The sequence below is a fragment of the Larimichthys crocea genome, chromosome X (genome assembly GCF_000972845.2).
Source record: "Larimichthys crocea isolate SSNF chromosome X, L_crocea_2.0, whole genome shotgun sequence".
NCBI classification, from domain to species: Eukaryota; Metazoa; Chordata; class Actinopteri; family Sciaenidae; genus Larimichthys; species Larimichthys crocea.
Genome location: NC_040020.1, coordinates 29,133,316 through 29,160,917, shown reverse-complemented (window position 1 = coordinate 29,160,917; position 27,602 = coordinate 29,133,316). Strand labels below are relative to the sequence as shown.

The 27,602-nt window shown below is 38.7% G+C and overlaps 2 protein-coding genes and 1 non-coding gene across 3 annotated transcripts; 2 read left to right on the top strand and 1 right to left on the bottom strand.

Moving 5' to 3' along the window:
- Positions 1 to 723: 723 nt before the first annotated feature.
- Positions 724 to 4,190, bottom strand: LOC104918537 (E3 ubiquitin-protein ligase TRIM21). The gene is made up of 2 exons (XM_010730323.3): positions 4,054 to 4,190; positions 724 to 3,334 (listed from the first exon to the last, which is right to left on the bottom strand). The coding sequence occupies exon 2, from the start codon at positions 3,311 to 3,313 to the stop codon at positions 1,676 to 1,678; it is 1,638 nt and encodes a 545-aa protein (XP_010728625.3). The 5' UTR covers positions 3,314 to 3,334; positions 4,054 to 4,190; the 3' UTR covers positions 724 to 1,675.
- A 2,391-nt stretch (positions 4,191 to 6,581) lies between these two features.
- actr2a (actin related protein 2a) lies at positions 6,582 to 17,478 on the top strand. The gene is made up of 9 exons (XM_010730326.3): positions 6,582 to 6,729; positions 8,686 to 8,796; positions 9,236 to 9,451; positions 9,540 to 9,612; positions 10,766 to 10,902; positions 11,858 to 12,007; positions 12,105 to 12,250; positions 12,680 to 12,812; positions 14,213 to 17,478. Exons 1-9 carry the CDS (start codon positions 6,682 to 6,684, stop codon positions 14,381 to 14,383), a joined length of 1,185 nt encoding a protein of 394 aa, XP_010728628.3. The 5' UTR covers positions 6,582 to 6,681; the 3' UTR covers positions 14,384 to 17,478.
- Positions 10,468 to 10,583, top strand: LOC113746747 (U5 spliceosomal RNA). The gene has a single exon (XR_003463099.1). It is a non-coding gene; the product is annotated as a U5 spliceosomal RNA (small nuclear RNA).
- Positions 17,479 to 27,602: the final 10,124 nt, after the last annotated feature.

Below are 27,602 nucleotides of genomic sequence, written 5' to 3'. Positions count from 1 at the left end.
CTGCCACTGTGTTGCTGTTTTAATGCAACTCTCAGGTCTTGACATGATTTTAATGACATATTTTTGGGCCAAGATTAATTTGTCTGTTGAGGACCAAACACAAAGAATGTGTAATGATCTGTCACCCTATGGCATCTGTCCACTAACTTCTAACAGACAATTGTGTCATTTGGCCATTTTAGCAAGTTATGAGTCACATGGGTATCTTCTGAAAGCATATGATGAACCTGTTTGGCGTAGCAGAAATAAAACAAAACAATTACTTTGTTGGTACTAAAATAATTACGGCACCGGTTAGTGTCAATTCTACCAAAATAATTGTTTTATTTTAGTATTTATTCATGAATTTTCACATTACTTTGTATTACTCTGAATATGTCCCATCGTGGTGTTATTTTGCTATTATATTTTCAGAAATATTTTATGTTTTGTATATAGGATAATGTGCCTGGTTAGTAATTAGGCAAATACTGACTAAAATGGGGTGTTAACTAAAAAATTTAAAAGTAAATTCAGACTAAAAGCTGTGTTTTTAAATTTTAAAATAAAAACATGTTAAAGTTTAAAAAATTATCTTTCTTGGTTTTTTTTTTTTTAGAGTGAGTAAAAAAACTGTATAAAAAACAAAACAAACCCAAACACATTTATTAATCATTACCCCGTGAAAGTGTTATATTGAACAGCTGCAGACCCAATATGCAAACACAAGCCAGGAAACGAGAATCGGTGAAAACAGTTTATTAGAAAGGAGGAATAGCAGGATCATTGAGGTTAGGGTGTCTGGGTTCTGTGATGAGGAGGTGCAGAGCTGGTGGGGGAAAAAAAATCCAAGAAGCAATGAAAGAGGATGACTGAGTTAGACATAGTAAACATTACAGGGAAAAATCCATGATCCAACAGAGTCTGGAAAGTTGAGCCTGAGTCTTTTATCCTGTGCAGGTTGATTGGATGAGGGCATGCAGGTGTGGTACTGTTAGGCAGGTGTCAGAAACCCAGAGGCTACGCCTGAACACAAAAATGTGGCGATACAGGACTAACATGACATGACGGTAAAAACAAAACACTGTGGAAAGATGAGTCAAACAAGTCACGACAACTGATTTTTTAAATATTGGATATTCACAGATCACATGAATATTGAAAAAAACTCAGCTTTGTAGATTTTTTTTTCAGTGTAGCAGGTTAGTGTGTATGAAAAATAATAAGACAAACCATAACTTAATTAAGGAAATAATAAAAAAATTTTTTTACACATGCACTCTATATGTCATCCTTTCAACTAATACTACAATGATTCAAATCAATGTTTAATTAGTACAAAATATATAGAAATGTGCAGTTGTTTTGATTAAAAATCATCATGCTAAACATTTAGTTGTTCTCTTATTTTTGTTTGATCAACTCAAAATAAAATATAAACACAAAATTGGATTTATTAATGTCTTTCTCACATAGTAATAACTATTTTACAGAAAGTGTTTTTGCAGTTCTAAACAAATGTCCCCTAGTCCTATATTTTGTATCTTACAGAGTTATTTAATGTGACTGATCATTGGTCATGGATTAGTATAATAAGATGATAATATGATCATTTTGGAGATTATGATAAATGTGATTATGATTTATATTTTGAGTCTGATGTTTGTGAAAAAAAAGAAAAGAAATAATTAGTCTACTAAGGAGAGAGGACCAGAGGTGCAGAGTTTTTTCCACCCTCATACAGACCCGGGTTGAAGTATGGGTAAATGTTTTCAGTGAAGGAGCAGTCAGTATAGCAGTAGATAAGAGCTGGAGCTTCTACGTCATAAAAGGAGACCACACCCTCCTCATAGTCCACAAACACCCCCACCTTCTGAGGACGAGATCTCAGAGAGAGACTGACTGGAAGGTCATCAAGAGCTTTGTACTTATTTCTTCTCCTCAACCATATAGTCCAGTAGCCATCACCAGGGCTCAGTGGGATGTCTTCCTTCCTGTTGATTGACTCTGTGGCCACTCCTAAATCCCATTCAGTCTTTCCTTTAACCTGAACCTCATAGTAAAATCTGCCCAAAGAGAAACTCTGCTTTCCTAAAACACAGGGATTCAGAGCAAATCTCTCTGGGTTGTCTGGGAGATGTTTTTTGACCTCACCAGGATTTACTTGTTTCCCATCATCAGACAAGATGAGATAAGGATTTGCTGTATCAGGATCAAGAGTTACATCCACTGCATACTGCTGGACCCTCTTCAGCTCTAATTCAAACAGCTTCTTGGTCTCTTTACTGAATGTCTCTTCCAACTGAGACACAGCTCTCACCACAATCCCCTCATATGACAGTGGACTGATGTTGATCTTCTTCCAGTCCTTGATGAATGGTACAGGTTTCACGTATGGGAAGCTTTGAAGGAAGTGGAGGTGGTCTTCAGTACGTGAGAGCTGCTCCACCTCAGTACTTCTCTTTTTCAACTTAGAGATTTCCTGTTCCAGCTTTTTGATAAAGTCTTCAGCCTGTTTCCGTGTGGATCTCTGCTTCTCTTCGATCGTGTCGATGAGCTTGTTCAGGTCACTCTCAACATACTCCTTCACAAAAGTGATGACCCGAACACCATCTGCTTTCTCTATCTCTGCATTTTTCTTACTGAGGTCAACTGAGTGTTTGATCTCCTGGATCTTCAGTTGTGCCTTTTGGATCATCTGCTGAATTTCAGCCTCTGTCGTCTCAATTTTTGCTTTTTTTACTTCATATTCTTCTTTCAGAGGAACAACTTCATGAGTCTTGTGGTCTAAAACAGTGCAGAACATGCAAACACATTTCCTGTCGATTTTACAGAACATCTCCAGAGGTTTATCATGCTTCGCGCACATCCTGCCTTCAAAATTCTCCACAGCATTGATCAGTTGATGTTTTTTCAGAGGTGTAGCTGTCAGATGAGGCTTCAGGTGAGTCTCACAATAAGACATCAGACAGTTCAGGCAGGACTTCGTGGCTTTCTGTTTGGTTCCAGTGCAGACGTCACAGGGAATCTGAACTTGAACTTGTTTTGGTTTGGCATGTTGCTCTGAGCTGCTGCTGTTAGCTTTCTGTTGAGCTGATTGCCTGGACTGAGAAACCATTCCAGATACCAAAGTGTTGGTGTTCAGCTCAGGTCTTGTGTTGAAAAGCTTTTTACACAATGGACACAGGTACTGGTCAGTAGTATTCCACTGTATATTTATGCAGTTTCTGCAGAAGTTGTGTCCACATGGTGTGGTGACTGGATCCATGAACACATCCAGACAGATGAAGCACAGAAACTGATCTTCAGATGGCAGACAGTTTGCAGCAGCCATCGCTTCACATTGAAAACGAAACTGAAAAGTGAGAAAAAAAACCTCTATTAATTTAATTGCAGAATTTTTGCTTGCAAAATTGTGTAATGTTCTTGTAGGTATGGGGCATAAAACATTCATAGGGCAGTAACTTTGTCATTAAAAAAAGTTAATCGGCATACTAGGGCAATAAAATGAAAAGCTTTTAACCTTTTGAATCTTGTTTGGTTCTTAGTAATGATAGCAGTAATGAGTTAAGAACAAGGTTCCACCCCAGCAAGTACAATCTTGAAAATAAGTCTTCAATCAGTCAATCAATCTGGCCAATACTTACGTAAAAATAGAAGAAGTGTAATCTATTTGGCACAGCTACTACTGTGGTAGTAGCTAAGGGAACATTGTATAAACATAAAGAGAACAAGAGTTTGCACATTGTAGCTAAACCAGATCATCAAGTCTTGTTTCACTATGCCAGTACATAATTAGATCATTTGCACCTTGTAATATTTGTTTGTTCTCCTCATATGTTACCGTACAAAAAAAGGCAACCCTGGGTACTCTTGTTTTGTTTCTGTGTAACAACATCTACACCCTAATTATTTAATGTCTGTTTGTCCTCATACTTACCAGTCTGTTAACCACTTTATTCTCACACATTATGTTTTTTGTGGAATGTTAATTAAATAATTCAAATAATGTTTATTACAAACAGAAAATAAAGAATAAAGAAAAAAACAGTAAATATTATCGGGTGTACTCACCAGAGTTCGGCAGAAAAGTAAGGAAAGTTTTGATGAACTATATTTCTTCGTTGGACAGGAACACACGTCTTACTGAGAACTCTGCTGTCGCTCTGACAATCACTTTCGTTTCAGGATGTCACATCGACACAGCTCCGCCTGCTCTGTTCAGTTCAGTTTCATCCTCTGCTTCTGCTTTGCACATAATTATAATACAGCATAATACACAGTTTTGGTATAAAATGAATTTAATATTTGGGTGACTGGATTTTATGATTTGTTCTTTCTTTCCTTATTTGTTTTTTTTTTCTACAGCAGTCAAACATACAGCAAAAGATATGTTATCTTTATAGTCCTCTTTGTAACAGTCATCAGTCATGGTTCAGTTTGTAACAAAAGTATGAATAGTTATCAATACATACAAAGAGCAGTCATACATATACATACAGAGATTCATACATACATACATTCTTTAATCATCTCTTGGTCACTTGTTGCTCTCTCTACCTACATTAAGTAATGTTCTGATTACACATTTAAGATAAGATAACTTTAATGATCCAATGACGGGGAAATTCACTTGTCTCAGCAACTTGTAAACATAAGGTTGATAAGAAATTACTCACAAGTAAATATATAGAGCAAAGTCATGTAGTCATGCTGGTGTTAAATAGTCAGCTGATGGAATGAAGGACCTGTGGCAGCTAGTGAAAAATATTCTAGGTGGGGCTGTGCCATATTCAGTCAGTTTCAGAAACCATCCCATCCCGATACAATTTAACACAAACTGCAGGATACCAGTGCTCTGTGAAATAATAAGTAATTATTTAATGCCAATACAAAAAAATTGAGGCATTCTTATGCAAAAATAAACACTGCACAATCACAAGCTTTACATGTAAAACAGAACTTGTAAACAATTGATGTATCAATTTCTAACAAAGCATAACATGTTGGAAAGGCTGTTGACTTTTACACCTGTGCCCCCTGTGACAGAGGCGATCAGCTGTGACAGAGGCGATCAGCTGTAACAGAGGCGATCAGCTTTGACAGAGGATATCAGCTGTGACAGAGGTAATCAGATGCACTGTTGAGTACATGAAACATGCCCTTAGTAGTTAATAGGCAATACAAGAGGCATACCATTAGAACAATATACAATAACATCAAATTATATAGATTAATAAATGTTTATATGAACTGTATAAAGGATGTATAATAAAAAAAATGTATATCACATGGTTGAACAAACCTTACATATACAGTAATATTAGCTTCCCTTTTTCTCTAGCTTGCTGTCTGATATCATGGTCAGGTTGATCTGGGCCCAGCTCTTTCACACGTAGTTTGTCCGGCAAAGTTCTCCTCTCAAACGGAAGCTGAAGGAGTGATTTTACCGTAGTGAGGGTTGGGTCTTGGAGGAGTACTGTTACGTACACCATTGTCATGTAGAATAGTGTTTGTACATAGTGGCCCTGACTTTCAATAATACCCAAATGCAGCCAGCACAAACCATTTTACATGTGTTATGAAAATGAAAGTAATGAATGAGCAAGGGATGATAACAGAAGCAGTGGGGGAACACGGCACGTAGACGCAGAATATATAATATAATCTTTTTAATTACATTATTTTCTATTTTTGTATAAATGTATTGTTTCAAGCACATTGTTTGCATTGACTATTTTTGTATAAATGTATTGTTTCAAGCACATTGTTTGCATTGAAATGCATTTAATGTTGTGAATCAACTGTTAAAGTTGCTAAAATTGCTCCCATTATTGCTTTGTTTCCCTTCTGTTTACTTTCTAAGCCACCTGGGGCGTGGTCTCTATGGGGCGTGGTCCATTGGGGGCCTGGTCTCTGTGGGTGTGGTTTGTGGGGGAGCAGTGGATCATATTTTGCACATATTCCATTATTTAAACACCCAAACATTGAAAATATGAATGATTTAATATTATTATAATTATTTTTACTTTTTTTCATTTTATTTTTGTGGCTCATATCTATTGGCCAGCCGCCACTCATAGTAGCGCTCCTTCTTACATGGTGGGAGTAGTAGTAGTCTGCTGCTGAAGCTCTAGTCTCATGCACGAGGTGGGAGGAGTTGTTTGTGATGGATGTCAGCTCTGCTAACATCCTCCTCTGCCCCACTTCCTCTATAGAGTCTAGGGGGACAGTCCAGAACAGAGCTGACCAGTTTGTTGAGTCTTTTCCTGACAGCAGGTGACAACATAGAATAATGCAGATGCTACCATGGTGTCATGGAAAGTTTTTAACAGTCCTGAACACTCAGTAGTAGAGTATTGTTCATACTTTTAGTCAGGGGCGCCTTACAGGGGGGAAAAGTTAGGACAATTCCAAGGGCCCACGATGGACAGGGGCCCCAAAAAAGAGGGGGACCAATTAGATTTTTTTTTGTCATGGGGCCCAAAATTCCTGGCGGCGCCCCTGCTTTTACTGAAGTAAAGGATGAGAATATTTCATCCACAACTGTGGGTGTCCGAGTTATAGTCAGCATGCTTTTATTCTGAAGGAGTCACTCCTGAAGTGTTGTGTGTGTTGCTTCCGGCGCGGCGTTGAGCTTGCCGTGAGTTAGCTGGTGTGCAGGCAGAGGGTCAGGCTTCTGCTGGATTCAGGGAACAAAAAATGGACAGTCAAGGGAGAAAGGTCGTGGTTTGTGACAATGGAACCGGGGTGAGTGTGAGAACATGTGGCACTGTTAAATCTCACCGTGTGTCGCTGCCGGTGCTCCGCAGTTTGTTTGTTTTTTGATTAGAAAAAGTGCAAACAGGAAGTAACAGAGAGGCTAACGCTGTTAGCACCGTCTAGGTGGGTTGTGTTAGGAATGTGTCTGTCAGCTGGATTCAGCTCATTCATCTGCTGCACGGCCACAGCTGGGAGCTTCATCTGCCCGGATAACTTACTGTTTATTATCACACTCGTTTGGTCTCCTGGCGACGAGTCTTGATGAGTTTGCTTAGTAACTTTGTAACTGACAGTTAGTGAGCTAACGTTGCTGCACAGGTAAACTCCATGGCAACGGTAACTTAAACAGCATTTAAGCACAGTTAATATCAAGCAGTTTATGTTTTTAAGCATTAATTAATTAATTAATAATTTGAGGGTAGTGTTACAGTTCCTGAGTAACGTTAGCCACGTTAGCCAGCTCCGCATCCTTAGCTGTGTTTATTAAAGTATCACCGTCTGAAGCACTGTCACACAGCAGCTGGAAGGATGAGCTACAGTTAAAGACATTAAACTATTTCTGACAAACTAAAAATCACAGTTTTTCCTTTTATTTTTTTTCTCCCACCCTCAGTTAGCTTAGCAAGGTTAGCTCAGTTAGCTACAGCCCCGCCCTCGTTAAAAACAGGGCAGCGGTCACTTCACTGCTCTCAGCATTTAATCACACACACACACACACACACACAGGCGTACTGCACGGTTACTAACACGTTCAGTCGCATGCGTTTATGTTGGCTCGTACAAATGAAACACGATGAATGAATTCAGACAAATTCACCCTGTTAAACCGGAGTGGACGAGTGCGCATGCGTGCAGACATGGGTTGAGGAAGTTGAAGCAGTTCTTCCATGTAAGGAAACTTGTCAGATGTGCTGCAGTCTGACTACACTGTCTGTCTGTCTGACTACACTGTCTGTCTGTCTGTCTGTCTGCCTGCACACACGCTTTAGAAATCATTAACGGAAGTGTGTGTGTGCGCTCCTGGTTAAACACTTCACTCCCTGGTTAAAAGCAGGTACTTCTGTTTTAGTACAAGCAACAAAGCAAACGCACAGACTGAAACACTTTGTCCTTTTAGTGCGTTTAATGACACATTCACTTCTTTTTCACAATAGGAAATGCTCACTGTCATCTCATTTTTAATATCTGAGATGCACCTTTATGATCTGTTGGATTTGTACTGGCCCCAATACTGATCTTATAAAGTCAGACTGGACTGATCCACATGCTCGGCTCGTTTGCTGTAGTTGGCTAACATTGACTCATAGAGCTGAAACCGCTTCACCTCCTGCATGTGCTTCAAAACAAATGTATGAATGAAAAGTCATTTTGAAACATTGCATCGATGAAATCTTTTTATTTTTTTTATTTTTACAGGTTTATTAAAGCTTGTTAAAGGCAATGTTTCAGAAAACTAGGTGACTGGAGAAACATATCAGTGAGGAAAAGTCAGTCATAAAGTTATAGCATCCCTATTGAGTAGGGCTACAGCTAACAATTATTTTCATTATCAATTAGTCTATCGATCGTTTTGTTGATTAAATTATTAGTTATTTGGTCCATAAAGTGTCAGAAATTGGTGAAAAACCATGATCTCTGTTTCCCATATTTCAAAGTGATGTCCCCAAATGTTTTAATTGTCCAAGACTCAAAAATCTGAGAAGCTGGAATCAGAGAATTTTGATTTTTTTATCTATCAAAACAGTTTTATCATTTTATCAAAATAGTTGATAAATACTTGATTGATCATCTAATTGCGTTAAAGTTTCAATAATATTTTGTCTCACTTGAAACCTACATGGTTTTCCTCTAGTGCAATATTTTACTCATTGAACACCTTTTTATATGTTATTTTAAATATTGTAACATGTTTTCTCTTATTTTCTTCTTTTTATCCCATTTTAGTTTGTCAAGTGTGGCTATGCAGGCTCCAACTTCCCCGAACACATTTTCCCAGCGCTGGTTGGCCGGCCAATCATCCGCTCCACAGCTAAAGTTGGCAACATTGAAATTAAGGTAATTTCACCTTTCTGAGTCAGAACAGAGTCTGAACACTGCAGCTATTCCTTGTCACCACAACTACTTCTTTGGGTGTATCAGGATGGCTGGTGGAAATATCACAGCACATCAGTGAAGTTTAGACTTTAACCAAACATTGCTGCAGCTGATTTCAGTTATTCACCCCTCCTCACACACATGTACAATCAAGCGACAGGCAAAATGCATTTTAACGTACAGATACATAATTTACAATGCCCTACACCAAAATATTGCACAGATGTCATACACCAAATAAAAATTGATAAATCAGCTGCTAAAATGAAAACCTTCATGATGAGTAGCTGTGAGCTACCGTAAGAGAAAACCACCAGTCACACATAGTGAAGAGAAGCTAACATCTAATCCAAAGTTTTGCTCTCAGTCTGCTGAACTGTTGACCTTTGACCCCTCGTAGGACCTGATGGTGGGGGATGAGGCCAGCGAGCTGCGCTCCATGTTGGAGGTGAACTACCCGATGGAGAACGGCATTGTCAGGAACTGGGATGACATGAAGCACCTGTGGGACTACACCTTCGGCCCAGAGAAACTCAACATCAACTCCCGTGACTGCAAGATCCTACTGACTGAGCCGCCCATGAACCCCACCAAGAACAGAGAAAAGATTATAGAGGTCGGCTACAGAAACACAAAAACATAAACCTGTGTTGTGTTGTCTTTCTCTGTAGTAATTAACTGACACTCTGTGTTTCACTTGCTAGGTGATGTTTGAAACCTACCAGTTCACAGGAGTTTATATCGCCATCCAGGCCGTCCTCACTCTCTATGCTCAAGGTGCGTTTGTCTCTGTAACACTCACTGCTAAACTATAAAAGCCTGAATTTTTTGGGATAATCCAAGCAGTTGTGCTACTTAAAAAAACAAAATACCAGGATATAGCTACATAGTTCCTATGTTAGGTAATTCTTACTGTAAGGTGTAACCAAAGGCAGCTGCAAGGGTTTTTGTACGAGATTTCCTGGGTGTTCATGCTGCGAGCTGAAGTGTTCCTGGTGTATTTGGAGCACTTGTTCAGTTTGATAGTCTGTTGTGAAGATGTTGTTAAGCTGTGGCTGCCGTGATTCAGTGGTTGAAAGGTTTGTTGGGATATTTATAGGGGATTGCTAGTGTCATTGTGGATGTTACAGTTGTGTTTCTAGGTGGTTCCAGGTGTGTTCATAAATAGGTGCTAGGATGGTTCTGGATGGTTGTTAGGATGCCTTACTGGCACCTCTGTTGTACTTTGTATTCTGATCAATATTTTTGTTCATAACAAGGTGGTTACTGGTTAGTCATGAACAATCAGCTGGCTAATGGTTACTTACTTTGCCAGCTGAAACAGTCTAGACCTGTATCATGAGATAACTTCTGTTATGATTTGGAGTTATGTAAATAAAATTGAATTGAAGCCATGTCTGTTTAATTTAGTTAACTCCATGTACACTCTAGGCTGCTAGCATATATAACATCCAAGGTGAATGGAATGGTATAATCTCTGTAGAAAGTCTTGATTAATGCGTGTTGATTAATCGATTAAAAGCAAACTGTGACAACAGAAGCTGACTTAGTGAATGAAACACGACGTACATTAATCATGTGACTTAAACAATGAGGCTGTAATCTTCCTCACGTTAATACATAACAATAAGTACAGTGTTTTCTCTTCAGATCATATAAATGTTTTGCCTTTTACTAAAGTTTTCAGTGGAGAGGAACAAATTTTACTAAATTTTCCATCATATTGTGAAAACATCGACACTGATGCATGTAGTGCTGAAACGGGCTTTCTCCCTGGTCACACTGTAAAGTTTTTATACTGTTGTTCTGTCCTTGGTGTGAATACATCGTGGAGGTGTCTAAATGCCTGTTATTGACCAAATGACCTGAAAGAAAAAAGTATATGTTACACCATTAGTATGATACACATTTGTGTATTTTTTGGTTTTAGGACTGCTGACTGGAGTGGTGGTTGACTCTGGTGATGGCGTCACTCACATCTGTCCAGTGTACGAGGGATTCTCCCTGCCCCACCTGACCCGACGCCTTGACATCGCCGGGAGAGACATAACACGCTACCTCATCAAGGTACCTGCAACAGCACACAGTGAAGAACAGTTTGGCATTTGGTGGATATGTGGTAACACTTTGAGTGGTGGGATTTCGATATATTATGTATCTGATGCGTTCCCAGCAGAGTGAGAGTTGTTTTAAATCATCTGTTCAACATTACATATGTGTTTAATACTGTCCACATACTTTTAGATATACAAGTGCAAGACATGTAAAATATTTTTCAGTCAAGCTGAGCTTTGACTACCTAGACTTGAATTTCTATCTCGACATAAAATGTTGACATAAAATTATCTTTTTACAAAGTTAGGTTACGTACAGGTTTTTATCAAAACAGAAGGATTGTTTGTACTTTGCAAACAAGGTGTGTCAGGGAGTCCTGGATAACTCTTAAAACATCTGAAGTCACATTAGGTAAAGCTACTGGAAACTCCACAACAGCTGACTGAGTATGTAGTTCGGGGTCTTCTGTACATAAAAATAAACATCTAAAAGTGATTAGAAATTTGCCAGGCCAAGCTACGGTGTCTGTGAAATGCAAAAGTCCTGATAGCTGTTGTTTAGTTCATCTGTTCTGAGCTACTGTGGAAGCATGGTGGACTAACAAAAACATAATGATTCTTATTTTAAGGTGATTATTTACAAATAAAAACAGAGTTATGAACATTATATTTAATTTCTGCCATATTCTGTAAATAGATCTAAATCTAAAACTCTTTCACCTTAAGAAACCCAACTAAGTGTTAATGTATGTTTTCAGTGTTTAAATTCACACTCAGTCTTATGTGAAACATGTTTTATGATCTTTTCTACCATCTTGTTTTTTTGTCAGTTTTGGCAAGACACAAACGATGTGCAGCTTGTTATTTTACACATTTTTACGCTTGGTTTTGCAAAATGTAATATTAATGTCTATGTATTCCATAATAATGATAACCACCAAATCCACCCCGTGTTGTCTGTCCACCAGCTGCTTCTGCTGCGAGGTTATGCTTTCAACCACTCGGCGGACTTTGAGACGGTGAGGATGATGAAGGAGAAGCTTTGCTACGTCGGTTATAACATCGAACAGGAGCAGAAGCTGGCACTGGAGACAACAGTGCTGGTCGAGTCGTACACGGTCAGTCATGGTCATGTTATTCAACTGAATTCTGAATCTATTCCTTTACTGATAATAAGCATTCAACAGTATTGACATTAGTTCTGTGTGTCCTCAGCTCCCGGACGGCAGGGTGATCAAGGTGGGAGGTGAGAGGTTTGAAGCTCCCGAGGCTCTGTTTCAACCTCACCTCATCAACGTGGAGGGGGTGGGCGTGGCCGAGCTGCTCTTCAACACCATCCAGGCTGCAGATATTGACACCAGGTGAGCTAGCAGGCGGCTGCTCAGGAAAGTTTTCATGTTCATATTTTTCAGAGAGAGCACAAACCAACTAAAATGTCCAGTGCAAAGGTTTTATGACAAAATGAAAAAGTTGTGACACCAAATTTTGACTTTGGAATAGAACTTATCCTGCATATGTTGAACTTTTGAGTTGAAATGTTTAGAGGTGACATATATTATCTTTTAAATTTACAGGAAGTCCAACAATCCATTGTTTGCACTGATGTTAAAAAGTCTCTTAAACTGAATGTAGATCGTCACAGGACACTAAATCCCTCCAGAGAAACAACATATTTGCACATAGTTTGTCAACATTAAGGTTTTCTCACAGCCTGGCAGGGTCATGTGCCGTAATACAATATCAATCATGTGTTTGTCATAAATCATACATCGTTGTGTTTCCCTGATCAGGTCTGAGTTCTACAAGCACATCGTCCTGTCGGGAGGCTCCACCATGTATCCCGGCCTGCCTTCACGCCTGGAGCGGGAACTGAAGCAGCTGTACCTGGAACGAGTGCTGAAGGGAGACGTCGACAAGCTATCGGTGAGTACAAATATCCAAAAACCTAAAAACATGAAGCCTAGAGGGAAGATGTCCCACTGATCACTTTACTTGTTAAAGCAAAATGATGAACTTCCACCATTTTCAGACTGTAATACCACTGTGTTAAATAATGAACAGCTGTACACATGCGTTTGTTATGATTACATCACTTATGATAAAAACTAGCAAGCTGACACCTTGCTGTACTACACAACCATCAAGCATCAAACAAGCGCAACAACACAAGACATAGCAGCCAGATAATATTACTGACTAGTCCAACAACAAGAAGGCCAGCTCGGCTCCTGTCTTTCAGCCTTTTATTTCATGAAGCGCTCGCCGCTGCCTAAAAGTCAGTCCCAGATTTACTCTTGTCTGGCAGCCTCTTGCTTAGTCACTCTCCTGTACTCTCTTTGGCTTCTTCCGTCAACATCCTCTACGCTCCCCCTCCCCCTTGGTCTGAAAACCACCTCCTCCTGGTTCATTCAAAGCTCCTTTGCTACTGGTGTAAATACCAACATTAGCTCCGTGCTTTGAGCACCCAGTGTAGCACAGACTGAGCTAAATAGCTCAGTGGTTAACTTACTTTAGCAACGAGTAAAGATTTCTGTCCATCAGGAAACGAAATCGAAAGAGAAAACAGAAAACATTTTGACTGTAAAATATTATTCAGTTAAATGAAATAGTTGTTGGTGTATTATGTCTAAAGTTGCATAGTGTGAGAACAGGTGTGCAAATGACTATTCACCTGATTACATGTCAGTGTTGCATCAACATGATAGTGAAGCTGTTATTTTAATGTAGAAAAGTTACATAGTGTTGCTTAAAAATCATAAAGATAAAAAACCTTCAGACCTGTATTGTTATTAACATTATTATTCCTCATAATAACTCTTGGAATGTACATGTCATCATTATTAGCTTACGTGCAGTGATTACTTTTTCAATTGAGTTTGTAATTTGTAAATATAATGGGAAAGATTTGTGCGCATTATGTTTCCATCCTTGTTTTTTAATCTTATTTTAGATTAAAACTTCATCAGGTTAATCAGAGGATGTGTCACTGCTTCCTTCTCAGAGCTTTCTCAGAACTGTATTTGCCACTAGGGGGTGCTGAAGCCTCAGTCCTGTTAATGCCTTCAACACCTCAGACATATCTCTCTTTGTCATGGTCCCATGATGACGAGGTGAAAATATAACCTCTCATTGTTCCTACGTCTCTCCCTGAGAGGAAGCATGCTCTGCTGCTCCTGGGAAATCCTCCAACCTGTAATTAAAAGACAATCTTCGTCGGTCTATTTTAGGACCTCACAGGACGGCGGGGGTTTCAACACATTATTATCTCTTCCTTTTCTCTGTTAACTCTCTCAACTCTTATCTCTGCCTCGTCTCAACTGCAGAAATTCAAGATCAGGATAGAGGACCCCCCTCGGCGTAAACACATGGTGTTCCTGGGCGGAGCCGTGCTGGCTGACATCATGAAGGACAAGGACAACTTCTGGATGACGCGGGAGGAGTACCAGGAGAAAGGGACGCGAGTGCTGGAGAAGCTCGGAGTCACCGTCAGATAAAACACAAACAAACAAAAAAACATTTTCCACTCCCCCCACCCCACTGTTCCTCCATCTACCCCTGTCAGCTGATATCCATACATCGCTTATCTTGATGTGTCTGGATGGACACACTGTGTCTTCGATTCACACTCGTTTTGTAAAGCAAAGTGGGGAAAGATGGAAGGGAGAGAGTGGGAGGGAGGGAAAGAGGAATGAAGGATGTGGAGTTTCGGGGTAAATATTTTCATGGCGAGGGGCAGGGAATTACTAGTTCAATATTTGCTCACGATGCAAAAAAAATATTCAGAATTTGGTTTTGAGAAGCAAAATATCCATTTAAAGGAACGGTACAACATTTTGGAAAATGTGCTTCTTTGCTTTCTTGGTGAGGACAGACACTCTTAATATCTGCCCAGTCACTATAAAGCTGGAGCCAGGAGCTGCTTAGCTTAGCTTAGCATAAAGACTGGAAGCAGGGGGGAAGCCTGCTTCTGCCCACAGGTGACAAAATTTGCCTACCAGCTCACAGGGCGAGCTGCAAGTTCTGATATAGAACATGCTAATCAGTGAGTTTTAAAAGGTGCTTGAAGGTGGATTTTGTTTCCCCGTTGTTTCCAGTCTTTACGCTAAGCGAACTGGCTCCTGTGGCTTTATATTTACTGAACAGACATGAGGGTGGTAACAATTTGAATCATCTAAATCTCTGCAAGAAAGCAAAAATAAGTCAATTTCCATAATGTCAAACTGTTTCTTTTATAGATTAAAACATAATTGATTAAAAATGCAGGCTGTTCTTTCTGAGACCAGCTTACTCTGATAAAGGTCAGAATGAGCTCCTGGCTGTTTTCAAGTTGAAGATGATGATGATTGTTATTATCATCATTATTATTATTAATATTCGTGATGCATTCGAGTTCCTTTCCAAAACGAGACCTCTGCCATGTGAAAAATGTGTCACCTAATCTGTCAAAACAGATGCCGGCATTAAAAATAATGCTCACAGTGTGGAGCATTACAGAGATTAGATATCTGAACAAATAGATCATTACATACTGTGTCTTTTTAAAATACTGATCATCAAATAACACCCTCCCCTCACATTTCCTGTTTAATATTTTGGATTGACTCTCTGTACTGTAGGTGCAGCAGGGAAGGCAGCCATTTTTTTTTTTTAAACTCAGCACCTCTTTGTGTCTTTCTCTTAGTCGGGACATTTGCTTGCTTCTTGAGCAGTTCGTATCCTCCACAAGGGGTATGATTTAAATATGAAGATGTGAGATGAATTCAGGGGGAATAATCTGAAGGAAAGTCTTCTTCCTAAATCACAGTGTTGGAAGGTTTGATTTGTGGGGGTGAGCGGGGTTTTGGAGTAGGAAACAGGTTAATGGGTTTAATAACCACCAACAAATCAACAATATCAGATGACACAGGATTTATGAGAGAGCTGTTTCCATTCCTTAACGATTACAAAGTCATTCCTTAGTCTTGATCCAGGACTGTTACATGAATGTCCTGCATTACTACCTCCAGACGTTCGGACATTTCAGTCTCTAATTTGTTTCAGGAAGAATAAATTTAAAGTATGAACTCACCAGATGTAAGGTGGGATTTTTATTGACCTATCAGAGGTTGAAAAATGGCGTTAGATCGGCTGTAAAGTAACAAAAAAACTCAATGACTGAAATCTCTTGGAGATACAGGACTGTGATGTAATGTGAGAGTCCTGGATAACGGCTGGACACCGTGCTTTCAATTCCACTGAGGCTCCATCAGCTTCTTTTTTTTTTTTTAACACTTGTGTTTTTTTTTCTCTTTATGTTTCTAAACATTAATGTGCTTTGTGTTTCAGAGACCAGGCTTTGCCTCTTCCTCTGAGGGACTGTTATCCTTCTGATTGTACAGCTGTTTGTTGACCTGTATCATTCCCCCGGGTTCAAATGAGGGTCAAAGAGACACTTTCTGCCCATTAACAGCTGACCTGACTTCAGTCAGTTCAAATTGATTGGCTGTTCCTGGGTCAGATGTTAGGGGCAAAATGAAACATATCCTGTTTTAAGAGGAAATCTCCAATAGGAAGTAATTCCATGTCTTGGTCAAGAAGGAGAAAAGGAGGTGTGGATAGTCGAGTCAATGATGATGATGCAACCATTAATGATCTCATTGGTTGAGATGTTTTGAGTTACATTAGGACTGTTGGTTCTGAAATGAACCTCAGCTTCAGTTTCTTTGGAGGAGGCACCAGCAAGAGTTGTTTCATCGTTTTGTTGTTGCAATCAAGATCCAGTTGACCCGCCCTCTTTTCGCTCTGTGCTCCAATCACAGCTGAGCGAGCCTCAGTCGCAACAACTTCCTCCTTTTCATGTATGTGCTATGCTAGCACATCTATGTTGAAAAGATAACCACATTTTAAAGATGGTTAAAGTGTCACTTTTACCTTTTAACTAACTTCAACATTTGGTTGTCTTTTCAACATAGACATGCGAGCACATAGCATATATAAATAAGTAAAGATGGAAGTTGACCGAGGTTTGCTCAGCTGTGATTGTAGCACAGAGCAAAAAGGGGCGGGCTTATGATAGTAACTGATGTAAAGTTGATCCTCTGTTCAACCCGTGAGATAATTTTTGGGTGTTTCTGCCTCCCAAAACATTAAATGTACACACTGGTGGTGATATTCAGAGAACTAAGAGTGCAGTCATTGGGTCTTATGGTTTTCTTTCTCATCATGACATGATCACTTCTCCCTCCTCCTCCTCTCCTTCTCGGTCTTGGCTGTACTGAAGATTAATTTGTGGGTTTGGGGTTACCAGAGAAGGTGATTTGTGTGGGTTACTGAAATATTATTTGTAATATTAATAAGAATCTGGTGTCAGGAAATGGAGACCACGTAAAAAGCTGGTATTTGTGGTTTTCCATCTCGGTTCTTATGTGTATATTGGAGACACTTGGCTCACATATATAAATATAAATGTATAATTTCCTCTTGACAACATGGTCATCAAGTGCCAAGTACAGTTATTCTTGCTGGATATTATTTTTGGTCGTCCTTTTTATGTTTTGTTTATAGCATAACTGCCAACCGCTGATTTAAATAAAGCAAAGTGATTTATAGACGCCTGGTGTTGCTGTGTCTTCATGTCTGTTGTCTTAAATAGCGATGACACTGTCTTCTGCTGAGGACAGCAAGATAGGATTAAAGAGATGATTTGGAAAGAAGCAGTTCATCAATTCTTCACGTGGTTTTAAGGATTTCCAGCACAGACGAGGGGAGAATGGGTGTCTCATTAGAGGATGAAACCTGCTGCTGTCTTAGAGGGTCACTGTTGCACAACTAAACTGCAGACACCGGCTGCATTTGATGTGTGGACAGTTTCCGTGGCGCTAACTGAAGAATTCCCAGACACTTGTGGTCTCCACGGTAACGCAATTCAAACACGAGCGAGTGACTCCAGCTCAGCTTGATGCCATCACATCGCCTCCGTGTGTTCAGGAGGATGCCTTCACTTTCTGAGTTGATTATTTTTAAAGTTCAAGCCTGGTTGATATTTTATATTCTCCATGTTGTCAGCAAACCCCATGAAAAGACCAAAGCAGTGAATCTATGGTATATATCTTAGTATATCTAGTACAGTATATTTTCCTCTGTGGTGCCACAGAGCTCTGTTTAAAATGAGTGGAGTGGAGTTCGACTGTCGTATAAGTGCTCTTATCTATTCAGATTCTAAATTCATTCATGACTTTGGGTGACAAAATAATCTTGTCACCTACTGTATATTTGCAGATGAGGATCATGTGATAAAATAACTTTATTTATATAGCACCTTTTAAAAACAGAGTTTACAAAATGTTTTGAAGGACAGGATACTCAGACACAGAAGTTAAAACAAGAAGACTAAAAGAACAAAAACATATTCAAGATAAAACATAATGAAGATGAAAGGACATATTAATATAAATACAATAAAAAAGAATCAAAGCAATATTAAAAAAAATGACATCAGATCAAAGCAAACAAAAAAGTGATTCAAAAGAAGTCTGATTCTGCAAACTTATTTCCGAGGGACCCTGATGACAAACGTATGGTCATTCTGGAATTTAAGCCTTGACTTTGGAACCAAAAGCTGCCACCTTACTCATATAGAGAGAAGTAAGAATGGTAATTATACTTTTACTTAAGTTGAGCTGCAACAATTAGTCAACTAGTTTTGATGGTCTATAAACCATTTTGAGTAATGTTTTAAAGAAGAAAAAAAATCTGATTTCATCTCCTCAAATGTGAATAATTTCAGTTTTCTTTAGTCCCCTATGACAGTAAAGAGTAAAATCCTTGGGTTGTGGACAATGTGAGACATTTGACTTTAGGAAACATGGATCAACATGTCACCATTTTCACCATTTTATGGACCAAACAACTCATCAATTAATCAAGAAAATGATGGACAGATTAATTGATAATGAAAATATTTGTTAGTTGCAGCCATACACAAAGTGTAGTAGTGTAGTGTACTCTGATCATTAACAGACACGTTGTCTATCAAATAACACACACATGCAGTGTACAAACTGAACTACACAATTTTGTCATTCTGATTTAACTAAATGTTGTTGGGTTGAAGATACACTCGAGAAAAACAATAAAAACGTCCCAATCATCATAAACAAGGCTTAAAAACAGCTCTACAAAGATTCAGAAATCCTGTGTGTGTGTGTGTGTGTGTGTGTGTGTGTTGGTCCTCCCCAGCAGAGCAGAGTGTGAGGCATCCGGCGGGCCGGGACACTCGTCTGGGCCTGATTTACTGAGGCCCCAGTGAGTCTGCCTGCCTTGGTTTGTTTACTTGGATGAAATCTGAAACAAATGTGACTGTGATAGACCACCAACCCCGCCAACACAACACCCCTCCCATCCTGCTCTGAAACACTGTATGTATGTGTGTGTGTGTGTGAGCAGTTTCCTGAGCTGATCTGACTGTCCATCTGTCCAACACTTTAACATGTGTCAACAGCTTTTTTAACTTGATTCAGATCTAATCTCATCCAGGTTGATCCAAGAACTGACACTTCTTCTGCTGTTAATCAATAAACAAACAATGATTTTACCTCAGGTATAATATTATTGAACACCATTTACTTTAACCATAACAATGCTTCGTATGTGCTATTTCTGTGAAGTGTGAAGTGACCAGTAACTGAGGTTTTCAGAGGAAACTTGTGCAGTTAAGAGTAAAATATTTCCCTCTAAAATGTTGAAGAGTAAAAGTAAAAATAAAACAGAAAGTACAAGTATCTTGTAACTGTAATGAAATACTTTTACAAACTGAGTAAATGCACTTCACTGCTGCAGCATTTGAACGGCACCATTTAGGTTCAGCTACAGTCATTGTTGAATGTTAAACTTCAGTAACTCTTAAACTTCTTTTTAGTTTTTTATCAGAGATTTATGTTATTGCTGAATTATATTAATTCGTAAGTGAACACCATGTAAGTGTTGCTTGTAACCAAGAAAACACCTCACAGCAGGGTTCTTGATTTTAAGGGGCATAAAAAAAACTTGTAATACATATATAAAGTATCAAATCAAATCAAATCAGATTTTATTTGTATAGCCTAAAGTCACAAAGTACATTTACCTCGGAGGGCTTTACAATCTGTACAGGGAGTGATACTTTCTGTCCTTAGACCCTCGGTTCGAGTGAGGAAAAACTTGCCCACAAAAAACCTTTTTAACTTTAAAAAGTACAGCTTTAGCTCAGCATTTAATAAACTTCAGTGAAGAAACCAAAATGAAAGTTTAGATTATTATTACTTCAGTGAAGAAACCAAAATGAAAGTTTAGATTATTATTTAAAGTTGGATAAATGTGACAGCATATATCTATAAAAAAGTATCACTTGCACAGTTAAGGTTAGTGTGAAAGTTGGCCAAACTGCCTCTGAAGAGCTCCTGACAGATCACCGTTAATCTTGCTGTATGTACCTAAAATATGAACGTTACAAACAAGCAATCAAACAGCGTGACATTTTCTGACCACATTCATTCCCAAACAGTTTTAGCTTTTGTGACCATATGACCTTTCCTCTAGCACCACCCTAAGGACAAACTGTCCTGAGTCTGAATTATGATTTTTTTAACTCACCTGTTCAAATGATATTAAGGCTTAAAGTTATGCATAAATAACAGTGTGGCCTCTTTGATTGACAGGTTGGTGCCGTTACAGATGGCCATCCCATTCAGTCTCAGGTCCACGTCTTTGCCCATTTTTAGATTAGCTGAGAGGGGAAGAGACAGGACCACAAACTTGAAGCCACACATTTTGAGCTTTAAAACTGCTCTCTAGAAACCTGTGGGTGATGTCACACATATGCCATCCATTCTTCACACAGTCTGTGGTTTGCACATAGACTCTATATGATTACGTTTCACGTCATATAGCAGCTAAGCTCTGATAAACCTGCTGAACACTACATGCCCAGCACCAAACAGCAGACCTAATAATATCCAAAGTAATACTGGATTTACATTCATTAAGTGGACATACCACACAACTTTAAATGAGTAGTTGTCTTGCTCCGTCAACTGGGTGTGAATAAATTGATCATACACAAGGGATTTTTCCCCCTAGTGCTCAAAAACCCTAAATGGAGCTTTAAATAAAGTCATCCTGTGGGAGTTGCTTTGTGGGTTTGTACATCGTAAGTACGACTACACAAACAGACCGGATCATTGAAGACGTTCAGATGTTGTAGCCGGGTGTCGTCACTGTGTTTGTGACTTGAGGATACCAGATATTTAGATCAGAGACAAACACGGAGCTGTAGCAGACAGTTACACCCAACTTCCCCACCCAACACACACACACACACACACACACGTATATGTTTATATATATATCTGAACACACACATACAGACATACAGGACCTGTTTGTCCACAGCCTATCCCTCTGTTTGTCACAGGATGCAGCCTCTCTCTCTCTCTTTCTGTTGTTATATGAGCACAATAACATCCTGCACACTGAACGCTGAGGTGGCCCTGGATGTTATAATAACATAACATTTTTATAATAAGTATTATGAAAAGTTATAACAAGAGTTACAGTAACTCAAAACTCTCTTTAATATTGCGATCCAAAAAGGTGTGCCAAAATCAAATCTGGTAAGGTGCCTCAAAAACAATCCACAAAACTTCATATTTTTTTAACTTCACATGTCTTCATATCACAAAATGTGTCACAGTCACCCTAACCCTGCCCTGCAGTAATCCCCCATCGCTTGACCTCCTCCATCCACCTGCACACCTGTTCCCATTATCGGTATGTTCTTTTTCATTATTAGATTTTCTAATGTGCTTCTAGTGTCCAGTCTTCATCCTTGGTAGCCCGATTCCTGCCTGCCTAAACAGCTACAAGAGCTCCTGGTCTTTTGCTTGATCTCTAACTTCATATGTTTGCCTTCCCTTCCTTCTCTGTCCGGTAGTGACTTTTGCCTGTTTTTGAGCACAAGTATAATGTAAACTTTTAATTTTTAAAGTTCCATAAATTAGTTTTATTGAAATACGTTTCAATAATTCAATAATTTTGGAAAAACAGCTCAGTTTTTTGTTACAGTTCCAAACCACACTTTATTTGCCCTAAATCAGATATTTTTGTTGAACTACCCAAAAAGTTGTTAGATTTTATAACCCCAAATTTCCTATAGCGCCCCCAGTACACCAAATGCGTTTTTTCCCCCTATCATTATAAATATAGCGCCCCTTAATTATAAAATCTGGTTTAAGCCCCAAGATGTTTTTAATTTCAAAGTTGTAATATTCGCCCCTAACTTACATTATCATACAACACAGTAATATGTCAAATAATATGTCAACCACAGAAGCTGAGAATTGCAGTAACTGCAAACTTTTTAAAATTCCATTACCGCGAGTTCACGAGTTAATTACTTTATCTCGAGAAAACAAGCCTTCTTATCTGGACATAACAAGATAATCAACCTGTTATCATGGAAAAACAAAAAGTTGTTTAGTTTTATTACTTACAATGTTTAACAGAGGTCAGGAGTTCCTTCCAGGATACGTATCCATCACTGATCAACGCATCAGACTGTACATTAATATTCATATGTCATACTATACAGTACATCCTGTACTAACTTTACACTCAAAAACCCACTAATGTAACGTCTTTCCAGCTCCAGTTGTTTATAAACAACTTTTAGTTATGAAGCTGTTTTCTCGTGATCATGGGTTAAGTTATCTTGTTATTTTGAGAAAAACAAACATTCTCGAGATTTTTCGACATAATAGACAACAAAATAATTAACTCTTGATCTTGAGAAATAGATAACCATTGCAAACAAAACTGTTTTCCACTTCTGTACTGCAACAACGCCAAACTTTATTTTTTTTTTCACGGTCCATGAGTTTGGTAAAATGCCCAACACCAAAAATATGGTTACAAATATGTTAAAATGTTTTATTTTCTGTTTGACTAAATGGCTATAAATCCTAAATGTGTTATAGTGCCACCAAACTCCCATACAGTTGATATATTCCTAATTCTTATAATGCCCTTAAATCCTATCTAAATTAAGACTATCAGTCCCCTTTCACACAGGCTTAGTGTTAGGGTTACATTAAGTCTTAATGACTTATAATACTTCCCAGAATGCCTTCCAGGTAATAATAACCTTTTGTTTAAAATGATTGTATGACAGTTTCAGAAACATACCCACAAACACCCACACACACTCCAGACTGTTTGTTTAGTTTCCAGATGATGTATTTGTATTTATACATGTATTTGTCTCTTTTTTTGTTATAAGAGATTTACATCCATCATATTAGAAACAATAAAAAAATAGAACTGAAAATGTACATCATACACTTGGTATATATATATATATCTATAACTATCTATATATAATATACATAGTAAATATATATATAGTATAATGTAAATATATATATATATATATTCTGTATGTATATTCTGTTTTTTACATAGGTAAAAATGTTAATTATATAAAAAAGACAAACCAATGAATTCATCCTTTTTTTCTTTCTTTTTTTTTTCTTTTACTCGTTTTCTGAAATATACATCAGGACATAAATGAAGAGGAGGCTTCAGGCACTTTCCTTTAATAGCTGAAGTGAACGCAGGCCTAAGACGCTGCGTCCAACAGACACACTGCTTTTAGTTCACTTTCCTTGCCACAGACAGAAAAGTCAACGTAGGTATCTTCTCTACGATGAATGGCAGCAGATTTATGAAGCTTGATCGACAGGAAACACATCAGAGAAGAGGAGAGAGAGGTAAGACAGACAGGCAGACAGACAGACAGACAGACAGACAGGACGACTGCTTTATAACAGAGGCCTTCACTCCTGATTGCTGCTCCACTGAGCCTCAGGTCTCTTTTTTTCAAATTAAAGGTGCTACATGTAGAACTGAAGTGATGTACTGATGGTTTTTCATTGCCAACCATCTCCCAAATTTGACTGATAACATACCTTTCAGGCAGCCATTGGTTTGAACCTGAAATTTCTATGAAAAAGTTAATTTTGTATGAAAATAGAATAGAGACTTGAAACTTGCTACCCGCAGATAATCCGAGTCAACACTTAACTTTGAAACTCTTGTCCGTTCACCTGTGGTTTGGTACACTTTACAGCTAACTATTTTTGTCAACCATGTGCTGTGTTTTGGAAAAATGATTGTACATTTTCTACCATTGCAGGCAGCTACTAAACTCACAAGGCAGCTGGAATCATGACATTTGTGTCCGAACACAGTGGTTACAGACCAAAAAGCAATGGCGATTGCTAAGGAGGTGAGCATAAACGCTTCTGGCGTCAGTTATATCACAACTGGAGAGTATTTCTTCATGAAACGAAGAACTAAGAACTGACTGGCTTCAGTAAGATTTTTACTACGTTATATGGTTCATTGATCTACATTCGACCGTGACAGATGTTGATCATCATCTGGCCTGTATATTTTAAAGTGCTTGTCCTTTTCCAAACAGTTTCCAACAACTTCGTAATGGGTCTGTGTAACAAACCACCTGGCTCTTGTTTCTATTCATTTTTGAATCAGATAAAAAGACTTGCAAGCAGCTCTGTGAGGCTGTGCTTCGTTAGCTAAGTGCTTCATCGAGTACAATTGCGTGCTCACATTGTTTATCATTCATCGTTCACCGTCTTAGTTTTGGGTGTTAGCATGTTAATATTTCCTAATTAGCACTAAACACAAAGCAGTTGTAGCTGATGGAAATAGTATCAGTTCTGTAGGTAACCAAAGTTTTGGACAAATTAAAAATCTGCCCTCATTATGGCACTAGATTAAAAATCAGAACAGTTCATGGATGTATGCAACAATTTCATGGTACTCCATGCAGCATTTGGGTCATCTAAGACAAATGTATAACTGTGACCATGTTTCTCAGAGCTACGCAGCCATGGCTATAACATTTACAGACTATTGAAAGTTACTTGAGTTGTGTAATCCATCAAAATCAACCAACATGAGGTGTTGTAGTGCCCATTTTACCAATTCATCTACACTTGAACTGCACTATTATTACAAAACTCAAGGAGGTTTCAAGAGTTTTCTGATCTAAAATGCTTTGTGTGTATTGAAGAAGCTCAAACTCAGCTTAAACTATAAGTGTTTATGTGTTTTATGTAAGAAACCACACTCCCCCCACTCTTACGACATTCACGTTCACGTCATGACATGGCACCACAACAGGAGGTTTTAAAAATGGTCCCCTGATGGAACTGAAGCACAACAACATAAAGTTTAAAAAAAAGAAACGAATTACAAATAATTAAAACTGTAATAAATAAAGTGTCTCTAGCCAACATAGAGATAAATGATACAAAGTTTCAAGTCTCTTTTTCTGATAAAACTGAACTGAGACCAGCAGATGCCTTGGAGGAAGGAAATCAGACTAAAAAACTGATGGTTGGAAAATGTTCAGCAGCTTTAACAAATAAATTGTAGCCACACGTGGTGGTCTCAGACAAACTGCAGGAGCTGCCTCATCACAGCAAGTGGTCCAACTGTTTTGTAATTGCCACACGGGAACCTTACATGTGATCATGACACTCCTGTGATGTCTGACGTACGAGAAAATATAACAAAGCAAAAATGAAACACAAAAGTACTGAAAATGGCGAAGACAATAAATAATTTACTTGTTGCAGTTTGTTCTTCTGTGTAGCGATGAAGACTGAGGCTTTGTTTCCTGTGAACATTTTTGTATACAGAACTGCTGCAGCTTATTCACTCGTTTTAGCTTTGGGAGAAACACAACCACTCTGTGTTCAGACCTCGTTCTGTTCATAAAAACACACATTTTTGTGAAATGAGCACAAAATCTTAAAATGGAGGTTTGAGATTATAAACACTGGATCCATTTTTATTTACCATGAAAGCTATTCAATAACTTATCAAGCAATGGAACCCGTTAAGGTGTAAGTCAGATCTGATCTGATCAGATCTGTTTCGCAAAGTTGTCAGACAAATTGTCGGATAAAGCCCCGCAAACTTTATCTGCACTTAAGAAGTGACTCATTTCGTAAAAATGTGCCTGCGTCAACTTGTTCCCGTTAGGCTCAGGCTGGGCATCAATATGATTTTCGGACTGTTTACGATCGTCCTTTTTTAATCATTCTTTAAGAAATTATTTGAAGGGTTACATTTCTAAAGAAGAAACAGGCCTAACCTAACCTCTGGACCCCACTGGGCACGTCTATGTGACCACGACATTGTTTCGGTCCGTGTGCCACGCAGCTTCAAACCCCAACAGGAGCATTTTTAGAAGTGAAGAGTACGTTTCTGTTTTGGTTGTTTGTTTGTTTTTCTTTTTTTAAGGACTGGAGTCTGCACAGAGTGTTATATTTTGGAAATGAACCGAATTTTCTATGTCTGACTTCCGCTGTAGTTCCTCTGTGCTGCTTGTCGTGGGAATTCTGTCAAAAAATTAAGCACCCGCATTTTCTCCACAGAGCAGAACGGAGAGCCGCTTCCAGGGCACTTCAAAAAGGTGCCACAGTGCTTCTGGTGGACGATAAACATTGTCTAGAACGACCGCGATTAGCTCCGTCGACTGCGGCGTACCCGGAACATGTTGCATCTATGCCTGGTGGGGTCCAGAGGTAAGACTTGTATTGTGTCTTTTATTTAAATTGTGTCACTTTTCAATGATTTCTCTTGCCTTCGTGTCAGTCTACCAATAAAAGGATCATTGTTGATACCCAACCTTTTGTCAGTCTCGGATACATTCTTGAGATGAACCTCCGTTTCCCACACACACACACACACACACACACACACACACACACACACACTAAGGTTAACTATCTAAAGCAGTGTTCTGTCATAGCTTTACTCTTACTGGGGTTTTTTATTCTTATCATCAAACATTCCTCCAAACCACAAACCAGTAAAGACAAAACCAGTATGACCAGTACGTAAGAGCAGCAGCAGACGATTACATGAGGTACAACTGTGCAAAATGTGTTTTGTTTGTTCGATGCAAAAAAGGATGAGTGACCTGTGAGTTATTAAGATCTAAATCTAACTTGCTGAAGAACAGCTTTGTGAATGAAGCTTCGTGTTTCTGGATAATTCAGGATGAGGAACAGCAATCTTACTGGTCAGTCAAACTGGTTTATCTGTTTAGTTTGCTGGGAGGTAAACAGAGCAGCTTTCAGACAAGTAAAATGCCTCTGCTGAACATCGGGGAACCAGAGCTGCCGGCATGGTGCGCAATATTCACCTTAACAGAGAAATCAAGTTAGCTTATGAAAAATGTATAAAAAATGATTTCCTGGTGTAAATTAATATGAAGATTGATGCCATTTGGAGTGTCAGTCAGCTAGCTTAGCATAAAAACTGGAACCATGGAGGAATCCGTTGGCTGGGATCTGCAAAAAATAAATTAAGTTAAATGTTTGTACTATTTCTAAGCTAACAGCCTCCAGTCAATGCACATACTTCCCTTTAAACTTTTACATTTCTGTTTAAGTAAAGAACAAACAAAATACAAATGTATTAATGTTTTTTCTTTCTTTCTTTCTCTCTCTCATAAATAGCCTCCTAACCCTCTCGTCATTTTTCGCTCTCGTTATCCGAACCCCTGGCGCCATTTCCCCATTTCTTTCTCCCATTCCTCCCTCTCATTCCTACTCTCCGTAGCATACTGATGGGGTCCTTCGTGTCGGGGTGCTATGCCAA

Excerpts from the sequence above, each read along its gene's own strand:
- LOC104918537 (XM_010730323.3), bottom strand. The coding sequence starts at position 3,313 with ATGGCTGCTGCAAACTGTCTGCCATCTGAAGATCAGTTTCTGTGCTTC.
- actr2a (XM_010730326.3), top strand. The coding sequence starts at position 6,682 with ATGGACAGTCAAGGGAGAAAGGTCGTGGTTTGTGACAATGGAACCGGG. Across the intron at positions 9,613-10,765 it reads CCTCACTCTCTATGCTCAAG|GACTGCTGACTGGAGTGGTG; the intron begins GTGCGTTTGTCT and ends TTTTGGTTTTAG. Across the intron at positions 12,008-12,104 it reads TGCTGGTCGAGTCGTACACG|CTCCCGGACGGCAGGGTGAT; the intron begins GTCAGTCATGGT and ends GTGTGTCCTCAG.